Source organism: Erpetoichthys calabaricus, chromosome 16 (assembly GCF_900747795.2).
Source record: "Erpetoichthys calabaricus chromosome 16, fErpCal1.3, whole genome shotgun sequence".
Taxonomy (NCBI): Eukaryota; Metazoa; Chordata; class Cladistia; order Polypteriformes; family Polypteridae; genus Erpetoichthys; species Erpetoichthys calabaricus.
Window position 1 is genome coordinate 84,270,861 of NC_041409.2, and position 18,951 is coordinate 84,289,811.

At 41.9% G+C, this 18,951-nt stretch overlaps 1 protein-coding gene across 1 annotated transcript in view; it reads left to right on the forward strand.

Annotated features, from left to right (window-relative positions):
• LOC114667179 (ovarian cancer G-protein coupled receptor 1) overlaps positions 1-7,318 on the forward strand; it is a 46,044-nt gene extending 38,726 nt beyond the window's left edge. The window contains exon 2 of the mRNA XM_028822377.2: positions 6,088-7,318. Coding sequence (XP_028678210.1) covers positions 6,177-7,205 — 1,029 coding nt within the window. The 5' untranslated portion in view covers positions 6,088-6,176 and the 3' untranslated portion in view covers positions 7,206-7,318. The remainder of the gene's footprint in view (positions 1-6,087) is intronic.
• Positions 7,319-18,951: the final 11,633 nt, after the last annotated feature.

Consider the following 18,951-nt stretch of genomic DNA (forward strand, 5'->3'; position numbering starts at 1 on the left):
CCGAGGTCGGGTCGCGGGGGCAGCAGCTTGAGCAGAGATGCCCAGACTTCCCTCTCCCCAGCCACTTCTTCTAGCTGTTCCGGGAGAATCCCAAGGCGTTCCCAGGCCAGCCGGGAGACATAGTCCCTCCAGCGTGTCCTGGGTCTTCCCCGGGGTCTCCTCCCAGTTGGACGTGCCCGGAACACCTCACCAGGGAGGCGTCCAGGAGGCATCCTGATTAGATGCCTGAGCCACCTCATCTGACTCCTCTCGATGCGGAGGAGCAGTGGCTCTACTCTGAGCTCCTCCCGGATGACTGAGCTTCTCACCCTATCTTTAAGGGAGAGCCCAGACACCCTGCGGAGGAAACTCATTTCAGCCGCTTGTATTCACGATCTCGTTCTTTCGGTCACTACCCATAGCTCATGACCATAGGTGAGGGTAGGAACATAGATTGACTGGTAAATTGAGAGCTTTGCCTTACGGCTCAGCTCCTTTTTCACCACGACAGACCGATGCAGCGCCTGCATTACTGCGGATGCCGCACCGATCAGCCTGTCGATCTCACGCTCCATTCTTCCCTCACCCGAGATACTTGAACTCCTCCACTTGGGGCAGGATCTCGCTACCAACCCTGAGAGGGCACTCCACCCTTTTCCCGGCTGAGGACCATGGCCTCGGATTTGGAGGTGCTGATTCCCATCCCAGCCGCTTCACACTCGGCTGCGAACCGATCCAGAGAGAGCTGAAGATCACAGCCTGATGAAGCAAACAGGACAACATCATCTGCAAAAAGCAGTGACCCAATCCTGAGTCCACCAAACCGGACCCCCTCAATGCCCTGGCTGCGCCTAGAAATTCTGTCCATAAAAGTTATGAACAGAATCAGTGACAAAGGGCAGCCCTGGCGGAGTCCAACTCTCACTGGAAACGGGTTCGACTTACTGCCGGCAATGCGGACCAGGCTCTGGCAACGATCGTACAGGGACCGAACAGCCCTTATCAGGGGGTCCGGTACCCCATACTCTCGGTGTACCCCCCACAGAATTCCCCGAGGGACACGGTCGAACACCTTTTCCAAGTCCACAAAACACATGTAGACTGGTTGGACGAACTCCCATGCACCCTCCAGGACCCTGCTAAGGGTGTAGAGCTGGTCCACTGTTCCGCGACCAGGACGAAAATCACACTGTTCCTTCTGAATCCGAGGTTCGACTATCCGACGGACCCTCCTCTCCAGGACCCCCAAATAGACCTTTCCAGGGAGGCTGACGAGTGTGATCCCTCCGTAATTTGAACACACCCTCTGGTCCCCCTTCTTAAAGAGGGGGACCACCACCCCGGTCTGCCAATCCAGAGGCACTGTCCCTGATGTCCATGCGATGTTGCAGAGACGTGTCAACCAAGACAGCCTTACAACATCCAGAGTTTTAGTTTTAGCCAATTTTCGTCCAATTTCTCAACTGTCATTTCTGGCTAAAATTCTAGAAAGAATTATTTATAATCAATTGGTCGATCATCTTAACTCCAATAATTTATGTGAGATCTACCAATCTGGCTTTAGGCGTTATCATAGTGTTGAAACGGCACTCCTGAAAGTGTTCAACGACATCTCTCTTATTACTGACTCAGGTGACGCGGCAGTCCTTGTCCTCCTTGACCTGTCCGCTGCCTTTGACACTGTTGACCATGAGATATTGCTGTTGCGGCTTGAACATCTTGTGGGGCTTAAAGAGGCTGCTCTTAACTGGTTCAGGTCATATTTACCTTTTAGACACTTTTCAGTGACTTTTAATTCCTCTTCTTCTTCTACTGCTCCTCTTAAATATGGTGTTCCTCAGGGATCCATTTTGGGTCCTATTTTATTCTCCATATACCTTCACCCTATTGGAGCGATTTTTAGGAAATTTAACATTTCTTTTCACTGCTATGCTGATGATACTCAGGTTTATATTCCTGTCTGCAACTCTACAACAAATCAACTCCACAACTGTCTGTCTGAACTAAGATCCTGGATGGCTAATAATTTTCTTGATCTAAATCAAAATAAAACGGAGGTACTTATAGTGGGTCCATCAGCTAAAGTCCAAATCGGTCTTGGACTTCTCGGCTCTTTCTCTGTCTTTTCCAAACCTCAAGTCCACAATCTTGGTGTTACCTTTGATAGTAACCTCTCTTTTGAGAAACAAGTAAATTCTGTAGTCAAGAGTTGCTTTTTCCAACTTCGTCTATTAGGTAAGATCAAGCCTTTTCTATCTTCTAGGGATCTTGAGATAGCTACTCATGCGTTTATTTTTTCTCGCCTCAATTACTGCAAATCGCTGTATTCTGGGATTAACAAATCCCTGATACGCAGGTTACAGTTGGTCCAAAATGCTGCCACTCGCTTTCTGGTTGGGGCAAGAAAGTTTGACTCTGTTTCTCCTATTTTAGCTTCTTTACACTGGCTGCCTGTCAGTTCTCGAATTGATTTTAAAATGTTGCTGCTAGTTTTTAAATCTTTACATGGGCTTGCTCCTGCCTATTTATCTGAACTGTGTGTTTTACACCAGCCATCTGGAGTGCTTAGATCTTCTGGTCAGCTGTCTCTGGCTGTCCCTCGTACCAAGTGTAAAACTAAGGGGGACAGGGCCTTTGCAGCTGCTGCTCCTCGCCTGTGGAACTCTTTACTTCATCATATAAAGGAGTCGTCTACAATTGAACTGTTCAAAACGAGATTAAAGACTAATTTCTATTCACCTGCATTCTGTGACCCTCTATTTTTTATGTATATAACATTACTTCTATTTATTACGTATTTTATGTTCATATATTTTATTTTTATTTATGTTAATTGTTTTGTTTTTCTTTTCTTCTATTATTGTAAAGCACTGTGGCCACAGCATTACTATGTTGTTTTAAATGTTGTGGAATATGTCCGGCCGTTCATCCCGGCCAATACCCCCAAACCGCCAGGTGGAGCCCTGTCTGCAACATAGAGGTGCCCCGAGTTCCAGCAGGGCATCATGGACAGTGGAGTTTTTCATCACAGCCCTGCTGGATACCATGGGAACCTCAAGGGGACGCTGCAGGAAGGCCCAGAGACTTCTGTTTCACCTTTAACCTGGAAGTGCGTATTAGTCACGGCGACAGAGCGAATGACTCACTTCCGGGTTGAAGAAAAGGAGTTTTTATCTGACCCGGAAGTGTTAACAATCACATGGACAGAGAGAAACACTTCCGGGTCAAGGACTATAAAAGGACTATGGGAAATCCCAGACGTCGAGCTGAGCTGGGTGGAAGGGTGGCAACGCGTCTGGGAGTGGAGGATTGTGATTATTGTTTATTGATTATTGGATTTATGAGTATTGTGGAGTGGAGGGCGCTTTGTGCACATTATTATTATAAAATAAAGTCATATTGGACTTTTATCTGGTGTCTGGCGTCTCGAACAAGGGTTCAAGGGAGCGATAGCGCCCTCTATCTGTCACAATGTGCTATATAAATAAATTGACATTGACATTGACATTGGTTAAAAATGAAAGTCAGAAGGTATTTAAGGGCTGCGGTGGGCTGGCGCCCTGCCCAGGGTTTGTTTCCTGCCTTACGCCCTGTGTTGGCTGGGATTGGCTCCGGCAGACCCCCGTGACCCTGTAGTTAGGATATATCGGGTTGGATAATGGATGGATGGATGGAGTTATTTAAAGGTGTCAGCAGAGGAGCGGGTCACACAAACTAGCTAATGACACTCATTCAGGAAATAAGTATCTGGGGTCCACACACCTACGTAATACGCAACTCAAAGGCCTAAACAAACTGGGAAAACCCACACCCTTCTGATCACGTGTCAATTTATGATGTCATATGCTAAAATTTCCTTTGGGACAAGTATCTGTCATTTGATCGAAATATGCAGGGCTGCTGTTGTGTCAATGACCACTGAACGCTCCCATTCACTCTGACGTCACATTTATACAGAGCAGTAATAGCTTGGTCAGAAAATGCTGGCACCAAGTCCATCCATCTTCCAACCCGCTGAATCCGAACACAGGGTCACGGGGGTCTGCTGGAGCAAATCCCAGCCAACACAGGGCACAAGGCAGGGAACCAATCCTGGGCAGGGTGCCAACCCACCGCAGGACACACACAAACACACCAAGCACACACTAGGGCCAATTTAGAATTGCCAATTTACCTAACCTGCATGTCTTTGGACTGTGGGAGGAAACCGGAGCGCCCGGAGGAAACCCACGCAGACACGGGGAGAACATGCAAACTCCACGCAGGGAGGACCTGGGAAGCGAACCCAGGTCTCCTAACTGCGAGGCAGCAGCGCTACCACTGCGCCACCGCTGGCACCAAGTACTACTGCATAATACTAAAAGGAAAAAGAGAACACAGAAGAGTTCGATTCAGCTGATATTAACCAACAGTTTATTTAATACGAAAACCTTAATGAGGTCATGCTAAGCAGTGAGTCTTCACCCTGAAACCCACTGAGCATTTCTTTCACTAGCCACATTTTGGTTGTCTTGTGATTAAAGACATGGGTTCCACAACTAAATACCTTCATAAAACTGACTGTCTTTATTTTCTCTTACTGGCTAATAAGCTGTTGGTCTTGATAGTTCTTCCTGCTTCAGATTCATTAGCTACGATTCGATACTGCATGTATTGATGTGCAGCCATTTGGGACCCTTGGCAGTGTGAGAGGTTAACATCTAATTGTGCCTCGTTGATTAACTGCAGTACATGGCGAACGAGTGCGTCCACGATGAACTTCCATGACATATTACAGGGCATCAAGGCCTTCCACCAATCGGCAGATGGGAGCTTATTAAAAAATAATTTTGTAAAGGTGCCTCTCTTATCATTGTCACATGTTGTGAATTTTAAAAGGTAATTGTTACTGGGGTGGCACAGCGGTTCGTGCTGTTGCTGCACGGATACAGCACCCTGTGTTCAAATTCTCTATCTAGTTGTTGCTTTTCCAGCATTTGCACATTCTCCGTCTGTCTGTGTGGGGTTTCCTCCAGGTTATGCCTATTGTACCTCGAAATATCCAGAGATGTGCACCTGACGTTGATGGGCAAGAGCAAATTGGTAAGTGTTCCTCACTTGCAACTAATATTGCTGGCATGAACTCTGGCTCTGAAGGACCTTGAAATGGACTTATTGGAGCTGGAGTGATTTGTTAAATTATTTTCAAAGAGAAGGTTTTCTAACTTGGAGGCAGATTTAACTGTCCTGAAAGTTCTCTTACTAGATGTAATTGATGAGTAATTGTTATGCCAGCTTGGATGTCCGGCTGGTTGTCTACAGTCGCTAGTTTTACTCTCTGATATCCATCCATCCGTCCATTTTCCAACCCGTTGAATCCAAACACAGGGTCACGGGGGTCTGCTGGAGCCAATCCCAGCCAACACAGGGCACAAGGCAGGAACCAATCCTGGGCAGGGTGCCAACCCACCGCAGGACAAACACACCCACACACCAAGCACACACTAGGGCCAATTTAGAATCGCCAATCCACCTAACCTGCATGTCTTTGGACTGTGGGAGGAAACCGGAGCGCCCGGAGGAACACCACGCAGACACGGGGAGAACATGCAAACTCCACGCAGGGAGGACCCGGGAAGCGAACCCAGGTCCCCAGTTGTCCCAACTGCGAGGCAGCAGCGCTACCCACTGCGCCACCGTGCTGCCCACTCTCTGATATCTTCAGATTAATTCCAGATTTCAATCCATTTCTCGTGGCTATCTGCTTGCAGTTTATAATGGAAGTTGGTGCCCCATCCTTGCTGTACAGTCACTTCTCTCGTCCACTTCTTCCAAAATGGTAGGCAATGATAGGTAGCTGTTCATTTGTGATCTTTACCATCATCTAATTTTGCTCTCGGACAATGTGTCAGTATCAGAAGGACAAGGCCTACCTATCCCTTATTCAAACTAGTGAAGGTAGATTAAGCTTTCTGGTCACTTTGGGATCTGGAGCCCAAGTCAAGAAAATGCCATGAACAGTACAACTGTAGTAGCAGCAGCAGTAGTAGTAATGAATAGTCACTTAGTTGTGTTGTCTGGTCTGATGGCTGCCATTCTTAGAACCTTTTCTTTTTTCTTCTCTTTCAGGGTGCGTACACCTGTGGACAGATCTCCTAATGGGTACTACCAGCTGGTGAACCCATTCCATGAGCACTTATCACAGCTACGTTTCCTAAATGGGGTATCTTACGATGTCAGACAGTAATTGTACAACAAATCATGATATCCATCAATATTTATCACCCGTGGTGTACATCCTAGTGCTTCTACTAGGACTGCCCACAAGTATTTACTCACTGCACCATGCATGGCAGCAGGTGAGGGTCAGAAATGAACTTGGAATCTACCTGCTGAACCTGACCGTGTCGGATATCCTCAACCTGTGTTCCTTACCTTTCTGGTTGCACTATTTTTTTCATCATGATAACTGGCTTCTTGGGGAGTGGTGGTGTAAGATATGTGGATTGTTTCTCTATGAGAACATCTATATCACCATTGGCTTTCTTTGTTGCATCTCAGTTGACCGTTACCTGGCTGTGGTTTATCCTTTTCGCTTCCAGAGGTTTCGAAGTGTGAAAGCGTCTGTCATCGTCAGTGCGTGTATTTGGATCAAGGAGATTGGGGTTTGTACTGTCGTCATTCTACAAAAAGAAGTCACTGTCGACGGTGAAAACCACAAGATCTGCTTTGAGCATTACCCCATGACGGACATGGAGCGGCTAGTGAACTATTACCGGTTTTTTGTTGGATTCCTTTTCCCATTGGTGATTATTACTTTTTCTTACATTCGTATTCTTAAGGCTGTCAAGAAAAGCACAGGAACTCAGCATGCACAGAAACTTAGAATCAAGTACTTGGTGTCCAGCACAATAGCCATTTTTCTGCTCTGTTTCTCGCCCTACCACATCTTTCTTTTAATTAGGACGATTTTTGAAAAGAAAGACTGCGTGTTAATCGGGACTATTTTTAATTACTACCATTTCTCTTTGCTGCTAACTAGTCTCAACTGCCTTGCAGATCCTGTGTTGTATTGTTTTGTTAGTGAAAGCATTCAGAAAGAGATGCTGAGGGCAAAGAGTCAATGTGGACAGCTGAGTTGCTGCTGTAAAAAATCAAAAACTGTAGAAACGACTGAAAATAACACACCCGATATTAATGGAAGTACGGCCCTGACCGCCCTTCAGAGGGGAACTGAGCTGGGCTGAAGATCCATGTGTGTTGTTAAGGCAGACGTGCGCAGGTTTAGTCTGCTTAAGGGTGTATTGTCTATTTAAGAAAGGTGGCAAGACAGGCCAAGGTAAACTTACAGAACTTACTGCCTTCTTCTATTGGTCGCTGTTGAGTTTTGATGTGAAAATGACCAAGTGATCTGCCACTTTCCACAAAGTATCTCAGATGTCAAAATTGTAAACGATTGATTTTTCCTGTAAACGTTCTGTGTGAGTGACATCCATTGGAATGGGTTCTCAAAGATAAAAAGTCAATATATACGATGGAAAGGAATCCATGGAGCCATATGATGAGTTAGGAGTTATCTTGCTGCATTTATTCATCACCAGTTTTCTAACCTGCCTAACCAATTTAGGATGATGACAGTCAAAGCCTACCTCAGCACAAGTGTGTATGTGGCAGAATGAAGTTTGCAAGGAATGACCTTTCACTGAAGTGCAAAATAACGCAGCTTTGTGTGTTTAAACCAGCGTTTGGCAGGAATTGGAGATCTGGAAGGCTGAACGGTCTTGCGGGTTGGAGACGCTGCATGTTTATGACAGGTTTACACGACACAGTGTGGCCAGTGAGTGGTGCTGACAGCCTCTGGTCCTCTTGTTGTTGCAACTTCTGTAAATACGCGTACTCCATGACAAAGACATGCTGGTTAGGTTGACCGACCTAGTGAGAACATCTAGGGTTACTTGCTGAGTTGTGTGCATTATTCCCATGGATCCAGATCCAGCTCCTCACAGGCTTGGCATAAAATGGTTGAGAAAAAGATAGATAGCTAGATAGATACTTTATTAATCCCAAGGGGAAATTCACGTACAAAATGGTAAATAGGTAGGTGTATGCCCTGTATCCGTTTTGACCAGGGCTAGTGTTTATTATTTGTATGAGGGGGAGTCAAGCTAAAGTTAGAAAATGAGAATTATTAGAAAATGGAACGAACCTTCACAAAACTGATGCTGTCATTTCTCAATGGAGTCTCCACCCTTCTCAATGCACTTGCGCCACCTGCCCGGATTCCAGCAGTCTTGTCCTCGCAAACCACTCGTGCCCCCCGAGTTATTGTCGAACACTCCATGCCGAGGGGTACTCCGGTCACTAGTGCAAGTTACTGTGACTTGCTGGAGACCAATGTGAAGCCTGCTGTCTCAAGGAGTCCTTCTGCTGCAGGACAATGACACACACACTGCTAAAGAACACCAAGGCTTGTTTGGAGAAACTGCAGTTTGAGGTATTGTCACATCCTCCTTATTTGGCACCGTGTGATTTCCACCTTTTTCAAACGCTTAAAAAAATTCAAGACCGACGACAACATGAAGAAAGCGGTGCACCCGTGGTTGGAAGGACAAAACAAAACCTTTTATTCTGCTGGAATCCAGGCAGGCGGCGCGAGTGCATTGAGAAGGGTGGAGACGACGTCGAGAAATGACAGCATCAGTTTTGTGAAGGTTCATTCCATTTTCTGATAGATCCAATTTTCTAACTTTAACTCCCCCTTTTTGTTTTTGTTCTTCTTGGAACTTCAAACAACTTCATCAAACTGAATTCATCTGAACTGATGGCCCGTAAAAGCAACCCTCACATACACAAGCTACTGTCCCATACGTGGTTCTTGGGTCATCTCGGCAAACTCAGCTCTGTCTAGACCTGCAGGTGTTACAATGTCTCCCTGGCTATCTTGACATTTCAGAAGTTCCTCTGTTTTCATGTGCATTCCTCTCACATTCATTTTTCCAGTATTGTGTCTGCATTTCATCTTTTTATAACGATTTTAATATAATGCAACATTGTGAATTCTGTTTCATCCAAATCAGGGCTCATTCAACAACATCAGGGCCGAACGTAACAGTAGATGAGGCAACAGTCCAGTTTTTTTTGGCCAGATCCTGTGTATGTAATTTTGCATTTAATTTTAATTGATATACTTTTTCTGCTAATCCCCAAACCTCCTCCCAAGAACTGCTGTAAGCAGTGACAGGACCCAGCGTGATTCAGTATGCCATTCATACAACGACAATGTTCATTTTTATAGGACATTTTCATACAAATGATGTGCTTTACAAGATATCAAAGAAGTAGTTACATGCAAAGAAACCAACTAATTAGTTCAAAAATAAACATACAAAAATGCACCTTGTGATATTGGCACTTGGTTGGCGCCGACTTGACACAGACTGGACACGGGAGGCACGGGCAAAATAAACAAAAGATTTATTTTTCTTCACCTGTGGGGCATGTCTTCATCCGTGAACCACACTCTTCTTTCCTCCAGTCCTCCCAGGGCTGCTGCTGCTTCTTGTTCTTGTTCTTCTTCTTCTTCTTGTTCTTTTTCTTGTTCTTCTTGTTCTTCTTTTTCTTGTTCTTCTTCTTGTTCTTGTTCTTCTTCTTATTCTTGTTCTTCTTCTTCTTGTTCTTGTTCTTGTTCTTCTTGTTCTTCTTCTTGTTCTTGTTCTTCTTCTTGTTCTTCTTCTTCTTGTTCTTCTTGTTCTTCTTCTTCTTGTTGTTCTTCTTTTTCTTGTTCTTGTTCTTCTTCTTCTTCTTCTTGTTCTTCTTCTTCTTCTTGTTCTTCTTGTTCTTGTTCTTCTTGTTCTTCATCTTCTTTTTCTTGTTCTTCTTCTTGTTCTTCTTCTTGTTCTTCTTGTTCTTCTTCTTGTTCTTCTTTTTCTTTTTCTTGTTCTTCTTGTTTTTCTTGTTCTTCTTTTTCTTGTTCTTCTTCTTGTTCTTCTTTTTCTTGTTCTTGTTCTTCTTCTTGTTCTTCTTCTTCTTCTTGTTCTTGTTCTTTTTCTTGTTCTTGTTCTTCTTCTTGTTCTTCTTCTTCTTCTTGTTCTTCTTCTTTTTCTTGTTCTTGTTCTTCTTGTTCTTGTTCTTCTTCTTGTTCTTCTTTTTCTTGTTCTTGTTCTTCTTGTTCTTGTTCTTGTTCTTCTTGTTCTTCTTCTTGTTCTTGTTCTTCTTCTTGTTCTTCTTCTTCTTGTTCTTCTTGTTCTTCTTCTTCTTGTTGTTCTTCTTCTTTTTCTTGTTCTTGTTCTTCTTCTTCTTCTTCTTCTTGTTCTTCTTCTTCTTGTTCTTCTTGTTCTTGTTCTTCTTGTTCTTCATCTTCTTTTTCTTGTTCTTCTTCTTGTTCTTCTTCTTGTTCTTCTTGTTCTTCTTCTTGTTCTTCTTTTTCTTTTTCTTTTTCTTGTTCTTCTTGTTTTTCTTGTTCTTCTTTTTCTTGTTCTTCTTCTTGTTCTTCTTTTTCTTGTTCTTGTTCTTCTTCTTGTTCTTCTTCTTGTTCTTCTTCTTCTTCTTGTTCTTCTTCTTTTTCTTGTTCTTGTTCTTCTTCTTGTTCTTCTTTTTCTTGTTCTTGTTCTTCTTGTTCTTGTTCTTCTTCTTGTTCTTCTTCTTCTTCTTGTTCTTCTTCTTTTTCTTGTTCTTGTTCTTCTTGTTCTTGTTCTTCTTCTTGTTCTTCTTTTTCTTGTTCTTGTTCTTCTTGTTCTTCTTCTTGTTCTTCTTTTTCTTCTTGTTCTTTTTCTTGTTCTTTTTCTTGTTCTTCTTGTTCTTCTTTTTCTTCTTGTTCTTTTTCTTGTTCTTCTTGTTCTTCTTCTTCTTCTTGTTGTTCTTGTTCTTCTTTTTCTTGTTCTTCTTGTTCTTTTTCTTGTTCTTCTTGTTCTTTTTCTTGTTCTTCTTGTTCTTCTTTTTCTTGTTCTTCTTCTTCTTCTTGTTCTTCTTCTTCTTGTTCTTGTTCTTGTTCTTCTTGTTCTTCTTCTTGTTCTTGTTCTTCTTCTTGTTCTTCTTCTTCTTGTTCTTCTTGTTCTTCTTCTTCTTGTTGTTCTTCTTCTTTTTCTTGTTCTTGTTCTTGTTCTTCTTCTTGTTCTTCTTCTTGTTCTTCTTCTTGTTCTTCTTCTTCTTGTTCTTCTTGTTCTTGTTCTTCTTGTTCTTCATCTTCTTTTTCTTGTTCTTCTTCTTGTTCTTCTTGTTCTTCTTCTTGTTCTTCTTTTTCTTTTTCTTGTTCTTCTTTTTCTTGTTCTTCTTCTTGTTCTTCTTTTTCTTGTTCTTCTTCTTGTTCTTCTTGTTCTTCTTCTTTTTCTTGTTCTTGTTCTTCTTGTTCTTGTTCTTCTTGTTCTTCTTTTTCTTGTTCTTGTTCTTCTTGTTCTTGTTCTTGTTCTTCTTTTTCTTGTTCTTCTTCTTCTTCTTGTTCTTCTTCTTGTTCTTCTTTTTCTTCTTGTTCTTTTTCTTGTTCTTTTTCTTGTTCTTTTTCTTCTTGTTCTTTTTCTTGTTCTTCTTGTTCTTCTTCTTCTTCTTGTTGTTCTTGTTCTTCTTTTTCTTGTTCTTCTTGTTCTTTTTCTTGTTCTTCTTGTTCTTTTTCTTGTTCTTCTTTTTCTTGTTCTTGTTCTTGTTCTTCTTGTTCTTCTTCTTCTTGTTCTTCTTTTTCTTGTTCTTCTTGTTCTTCTTCTTCTTGTTGTTCTTCTTCTTTTTCTTGTTCTTGTTCTTCTTCTTGTTCTTCTTCTTGTTCTTCTTGTTCTTCTTCTTGTTCTTGTTCTTCTTGTTCTTCATCTTCTTTTTCTTGTTCTTCTTCTTGTTCTTCTTCTTGTTCTTTTTCTTGTTCTTCTTGTTCTTTTTCTTGTTCTTCTTTTTCTTGTTCTTCTTGTTTTTCTTCTTGTTCTTCTTCTTGTTCTTGTTCTTCTTGTTCTTCTTTTTCTTGTTCTTCTTGTTCTTTTTCTTTTTCTTGTTCTTCTTCTTGTTCTTCTTCTTGTTCTTCATCTTCTTTTTCTTGTTCTTGTTCTTCTTCTTTTTCTTGTTCTTCTTTTTCTTGTTCTTGTTCTTCTTCTTGTTCTTGTTCTTCTTCTTCTTGTTTTTCTTCTTCTTCTTCTTTTTCTTCTTGTTCTTCTTCTTTTTCTTGTTCTTGTTCTTCTTCTTCTTCTTGGGGAGTAGTGCAGGCAGGCTTCTCTTATAGCTCACCCAGAAGTGCTGCAGGTGCTCGGTGACCTACTTAACTTTAAGCCTCGCAGCTCCCCCGGGCGGTGGCCATGGAGCCCAACAGGGATGAGCTCCGCTGTTCCATATTACCGGCCCAGATGCATCCCAGGGGGGCTGCCACCAAGTGTTCCAGGGGACATAGCGTGCATCCCATGGCTGCTCCCCCGGATCCAGTGTCGTAGGGGCATCCCAGCTGTCCGTCACAACAGTTGCATTTGACAGATATATAATTAATAAATAAGTAGGGTCCTTATATATAAAACTGTTTTTTTGAGTCTGTAAAGATGAGGCCAATGGTAAGGTCAGATGGTAGGTTGTTATAAACCTTTTCTGTTCTCTTTCTGGTCTCAGAAAGCCAAAGAACAATTCCAAAGCCAACCCTGGCTGGGAAGGCAGCCCTTTTTCTGGGTACATTGGCACGGAGTCTGTTTATCGTCACCAGTTAACCTAATGTGGTGATTCAGGGGAAAGGAGTAAACTGGAGTACCTGTGGAAAGATGCTATGTGCTGGGTGAGTGAGTGACCAAGCTGGGGACTGAACAAGGGTCCTTGGAACTGTTGTAACAGCACAGCTATTAATAATCTTCACTTGGTTATTCTTTTTTCTTTTAAAAATGACTATTTTTTTGAGCTGGAATTTGCAGAGTTGAAGATGCTACAGTTTTCAATTGGAGTAATGAGGGTAGAGGGGATTAGAAATGGGTTTATTAGAGGGATGACATGAGTACGACAATTTTGTGACAATGAGAGGCTAGATGGAGATGATCTGGGCATGTGCCGAGGAGAGCTGAGGAGTACATCGGGAAAAGAATGTTAAGGATGGAACTGGCAGGCAAGAGGCAAAGAGGAGGTTTATGGATGTGGTGAGGGGGGACCTGAAGGCAGTCGGGGTGGCAGAAAATAATGTAAATAGACTGAGATGGATGATCCGCTGTGGCAACCCCTAAATGGAAGCAGGCAAAAGAAGACTAAAATGACTGTGTTTGGGTGACTTGTGTGTCACCTGTCATCTGTGGCACCTCACAGATCAGTCTGTCCATCCATCCATGTACCCATTCTGGGTCTTGTCCATGTAAAGTGTCCACATTTTCCAAGTTACTCCATTTTACGACTTCATTGTTAAACATATGCAGGTCAGTTTAACTCTCCCACTATTTGTGTCTGATGGACTGGCACACCGTTCAGGGCTGTTTCCCGAGTCTGATTAAGTGGCCTTGAGAATGTGGCCAAGGCTTTTTTCAGTTATTTCCTGCTATTGCTCAGACTATTACACATTTCAAGTGAAGTATATGTGTAATTAGAACAAATGAAATTGGACGTAAAGACAAAAACAGAATGAAACCTTAAACGTGTGAAGCAGTTAGAGGTACTGATGGTGATCAGTGAGGAGAAAGGTCTGGAAAATATCAATATGTAAATACAGAGTTCTTCTTCTTCTTTCGGCTGTTCCCGTTAGGCTTTGCCACGGTGGATCATCTTCTTCCATATCTTTCTGTCCTGTGTGTTTTGTTTATTGAAAAGTCTGCTCTTTGAAATGTTTGTATGTCTTCGGTTATTAGGACAGCAAAGTGGTTGATGATGTAAATAGATTTTTTGTGTTCATTTTAATTGCTGCCAATTTTGTTTTTATGAGGAAATGTCAAGTAAGCTCTTTGCATTTTTTAGTAAGGGCTGAAGTGCTAAATAAATTATATATTTTTGAAGTAAGAATGCTAGTTGTGTATTTTTGTTTTTCATTTGTTAATTGAGGATGTCTGTTTTTGTAAAAACTGGAGCAATGATGTGCCATTGCTAAACGTGGTACAGTCTTGCAGCTCCGCAAGGCATGGTGGTAGGTCCAACCCTCCTCTACCCACAGGCGCCATACGCTCATCACTGTGCTTACATTCTGTCTGACATGTTCATCGGTGTCCCAGGGAGGGAATCTGTCTTCCCTCATTGCCACTGTCTTCCCTTTTTTAAAGTCCGAGAGCGGGACGTATGGCTGTCGTCCTCTTTTCAGGTGGCATATTTAATCTCCAGAAGTCCAGTAACTGCCCAGAAATCACTCAGTGAGGTGCCCCTTGCGGGTGCCTTTTATACCCTGTTTCCTGAAGAGGCATTAGCTCTCTGGAAATGTGTTCTTTTCAATTGCGGCGTTTTATTTAACCTGAATTTAAATAAAAAAGGTATTATCCCTCCCCAGCATGCAATATGACAGTTAAAAAATTACACGAGAAGTAAAAGGATAATCTAGCTCTTTACTGACAGGTTCACGTGGTATTACAAACGGGAAGCTTATGACAGACATATCAAGCATGTGGGAGACTTGACCTACACCATCCGCCATCTGTCGTCGCCACGCTGAAAGGATTTTAACCGGACGGAAGACAGAATCTTCTGCCCGGCCTCGGACGGAAGACATAATCAAAGTGTTGGCCATAGGTCCATCCTTATATTCTGGTTGCTCCATGTGCAGGCTCCTTCTCTGGATCCAAACAAGGACAGGAAAGGACTCAAACCCCACCTTCAAAAATACAGGAATAGCACAATGTCTACGTACAGTTCTCATTCTCCCAACAAGGAAAGAGGATAGTGTGCTGACAGAAGACAGAAATATACGAGTTGTCTTTGGCTCTCTAGTCCTGCGCTTGGCTCGGCAATTCTAAATGCTGACGCTGAGCCCCTGTGTACCATACTTGGTCTGCCTGTATGAATGAGTCCATAACAGTGGGCACAGAGAACAGTGACATTAAACTTAATAAAAACACATAGTATAACATACCCACTGTGGGCAAGTTGACGAGGCGTAACTTGCACTGTTCATTGGCGTACTTTATGTGTTGTACTCGTAATCATTTTCACTCTCGACCATAACCATCCCTCCTACAAGTTTTGGTCCAATATAACGTTTTTGCCAACTTTGCAATATAAATGGCAGGCAGTGTATGTTAATGTGCCGTACTTCTTGTAAGTAACTCCCTCTTGATTTAGAAATTACAACGAAAACCTGTAATTGGGACGCATGCAAAGAATTAATTAAGAATGAGCTGGGTGAGAATTTGTCTGGCAAAGGGATATTCGGATTTAACTGATTGCAACAAATACACCTTCCTTCAGTCCAGTGCCTACATGTTGATTTGTTACAAGTGTGGGGTATGGGAGTTAAACTGCAAACTCCACGCACAGTGTGGTCAGGCCAGGGGTCCCAGCATGGTGTCCTGCAGCAGCACTAAGTAATGTACATCCTGGGCCTGAAGTGAGGAGACGTCTGCCAGTGTTTCTGGATTAGAGATGGCAGTCATACAACACACCCAGGAATCCTGTATCTTTACAACAACAACAACATTTATTTCTATAGGACATTTTCATACAAACACTGTAACTCAAAGTGCTTTACATGATGAAGAAAGAGAAAAAAGACAAAATAACAATTAAAATAAGAGAACACTAATTAATACAGAATTACAGTAAGGTCCGATGGTCAGGGAGGACAGAAAAAAAAAAAAAACTCTAGACGGCTGGAGAAAAAAATCAAATCTGCAGGGGCCACGAGACCACCCAGCCCCCTCTAGGCATTCTACCTCACATAAATGACTTCAGTCAGTCCTCATGGTATTCAGGGTTCACATGGAAGAACTTGATGATGACGGTCACATGGATTTCTGGCCTTAAATCCATCAGTGTAGGGACATCACGGTGCTTTGATCAGGTGCTGGAGGTGCAGGTCACCACCACAGAAAACCGGAAAAAGAACAGAAGAGAAAGTAGGGGTTAGTACGGATTTTGGAGCCACCATTATAGTAATGACCATTAATTGAATAAGCAGAGCATCAGGATTAAATTAAAATGAAGCTCTGAGAAAGCCATGTTAAAGTCATGTCTTTTCAGCAGTTTTTTAAACTGCTCCGCCGTATCAGCCTGGAGAATTGCTATTGGCAGGCTACTCCAGATTTTAGGTGCATAACAGCAGAAGGCCGCCTCACCACTTCTTTTAAGTTTCGCTCTTGGAATTCTAAGCAGTCACTCATTTGAAGATCTAAGGTTACAATTTGCAGTATAAGGTGAGAGACATTCTGAAATATAAGATGGAGCGCAGATTATTTAAGGCTTTGTAAACCATAAGCAGGATTTTAAAGTCAATCCTAAATGACACAGGTAACCAGTGTAGTGACGCTCAGACTGGTGTGATGTGCTCGGATTTTCTTTTCCTAGTTAGGATTCTAGCAGCTCATTTTGCACTCGTTGCAATTGATTGATGTCTTTGTTTGGGTGGTCCTGAGAGGAGTGCGTTACAGTAATCTAGTTGACTGAAAACAAACGCGTGAACTAATTTCTCAGCATCTTTTAATGATATAAGACGTCTAACTTTTATTATATTTCTTAAGTGAAAAAATGCTGTCCTAGTGATCTGATTTAATATGCGATTTAAAATTCAGGTCAGAGTCAACAGTTACTCCTAAACTCTTTACCTCCGTCTTGACTTTTATTCCTAATGTATCAAGTTTATTTCTAATAACCTCATCATATCCATTATTGCCAATCACTAAAATTTCTGTTTTCTTTTTATTTAGTTTGAGAAAATTACTACTCATCCATTCATTCATCCATTTACGATAGTTACTGAAGAATTGATCATTTTTATATTGATAGTAATGTACTGCCGTCTGGTAAGTTTTGCAAACACAAAGCTATTGTTATCACAGATCACGCTCCTCTTATTTGGAGTGCAGATCTTATTGTCCTATTAAACCCAGCTTACAGCTGGCATTTTTATCCATTAACGCTAGCTGATGAGGACTTTCTAAAATTCTTTTCCACATAAACTGATATTTTCTTTGAGATCAATGCTTCCCTACAGATTTTTGCAGGAACACTCTGGGAACCACTGAAGACAGACTAAAAACTGCAGACTTTAAGGGCACCAGAACCGATTACAGAATTTTCTAGAACTTATCAGGAGCATATTACATAGCAAGTTGAGGCAATCTACAGGAATCGGTTGGCTCTACAATCCATATTTAATATTTTCACTTCTAAACAAACATAGCATTTTATTTTTAAGTCACATCATCAGCATTATGAAAACAGTCTCGTGAGATTTTAGCACAACGAATACATAAACAGAAAATGGGAACACAATTCTAAAAGTGTAGGGGGAAACAAAACTAGGAAGCACAAAGTAATTTACTAAAGGAATATTATAAGTGCTTACAGTACTGTATATTCTTCACAAGATTTACTAGATTAAAACACGAATACCACAGCTCTGTAGACTTCACATGGAAGAGCTCAACACCTCTGAGGCTCACTGAAGTTTACAAGGCCTGAAGGGTCAGATGATTAACCAGTGGAACTTTTAACTCACGTAGTGCCATGATTGTTTATTAAAGCTAAAGAAAATACAATTCTACCAGAAATGTTGATAACTGCTCTCCCAGAAGAAAAACAAAGATTTGCTGCACCTACTGTACATCATATAGACCAGTCTCACTTCTGATAAAAACATATTGATGAACATTTTAGCTGAAAGAGCACAAAGTTTAACCTGATTTATTAAAAACATCTTTGTCACTTGTTTAATGTAAAATGTTCATGTACAGAATATGAATCCCCAGTGATCTTGTGATCTTTGAATGCAGAAAAGGCCTTTGATAAGAGCTGAATGGAGGTTATAGAACATTAAAACACTCTAGACGAGAACAGGCCATTCAGCCCAACAAAGCTCGCCGGTCCTATCCACTTATTTCTTCCAAAAAAACATCAAGTCGAGTTTTGAAAGTCCCTAAAGTCCTCCTGTCAACCACACTACATGGTCTCTTATTCCAAGTGTCTATCATTCTTTGTGTAAAGAAAAACTTCCTAATGTTTGTGTGAAATGTACTCTTAACAAGTTTCCAACGTTGTCCCCCGTGTTCTTGATGAACTCATTTTAAAGTCACCGTCTCGATCCACTGGACTAATTCCCTTCATAATTTTAAACACTTCAGTCAGGTCTCCTCTTAATCTCCTTTTTCTTAAACTGTAAAGGCTCAGCTCTTTAAATGTTTTCTTATAACTCATCCCCTGTAGCCCCTGAATCAGCCTAGTCGCTCCTCTTTGGACCTTCTCTTGTGTTGCTATGTCCTTTTTGTAGCCTGGAGACCAAAACTGCACACAGGACTCCAGATGAGGCCTCACCAGTGTGTTATAAAGCTTGAGCAGAACCTCCTGTGACTTGTACTCCGCACATCAAGGCGCTATATAACCTGACATTCTGTTAGCCTTCTTAATGGCTTCTGTCGGGAAGTCGACAGATTAGAGTCCACTATGACTCCTAAATCCTTCTTATAAGGTGTACTCTCGATTTTCCGACCGCCAATTGTGTATTCAAACCTAACATTTCTACTTCCTATGTGTAATACTTTACATTTACTGACATTAAATTTCATCTGCCACAAATCTGCCTGTCTGCTGTCCAAGTCCTTCTGTAATGATATAACGGATTCCAAATTTTTTGCCAATCCACATATCTTGGTATCATCTTCAATTTTACTTATCAGACAGCATCATCACTCACAGGTTTTTCAATAGCTTTTTCCCCGCCACAGTCAGACCGATGACAAAACAAAATTATTGAATATGTGTAATAACCTCACGCTACCTCACTTCACTTATCATGTAAATGACGAGTGAAAAATGTGCAATATTTTAACTGGGAAATACCTACAATATATTGTACTTTTTTTTGTGAGTAGATATTACCACCTTTCTGTATAGTCCACATTACTAACCGAGAATGGTAAACCGGATGGACGC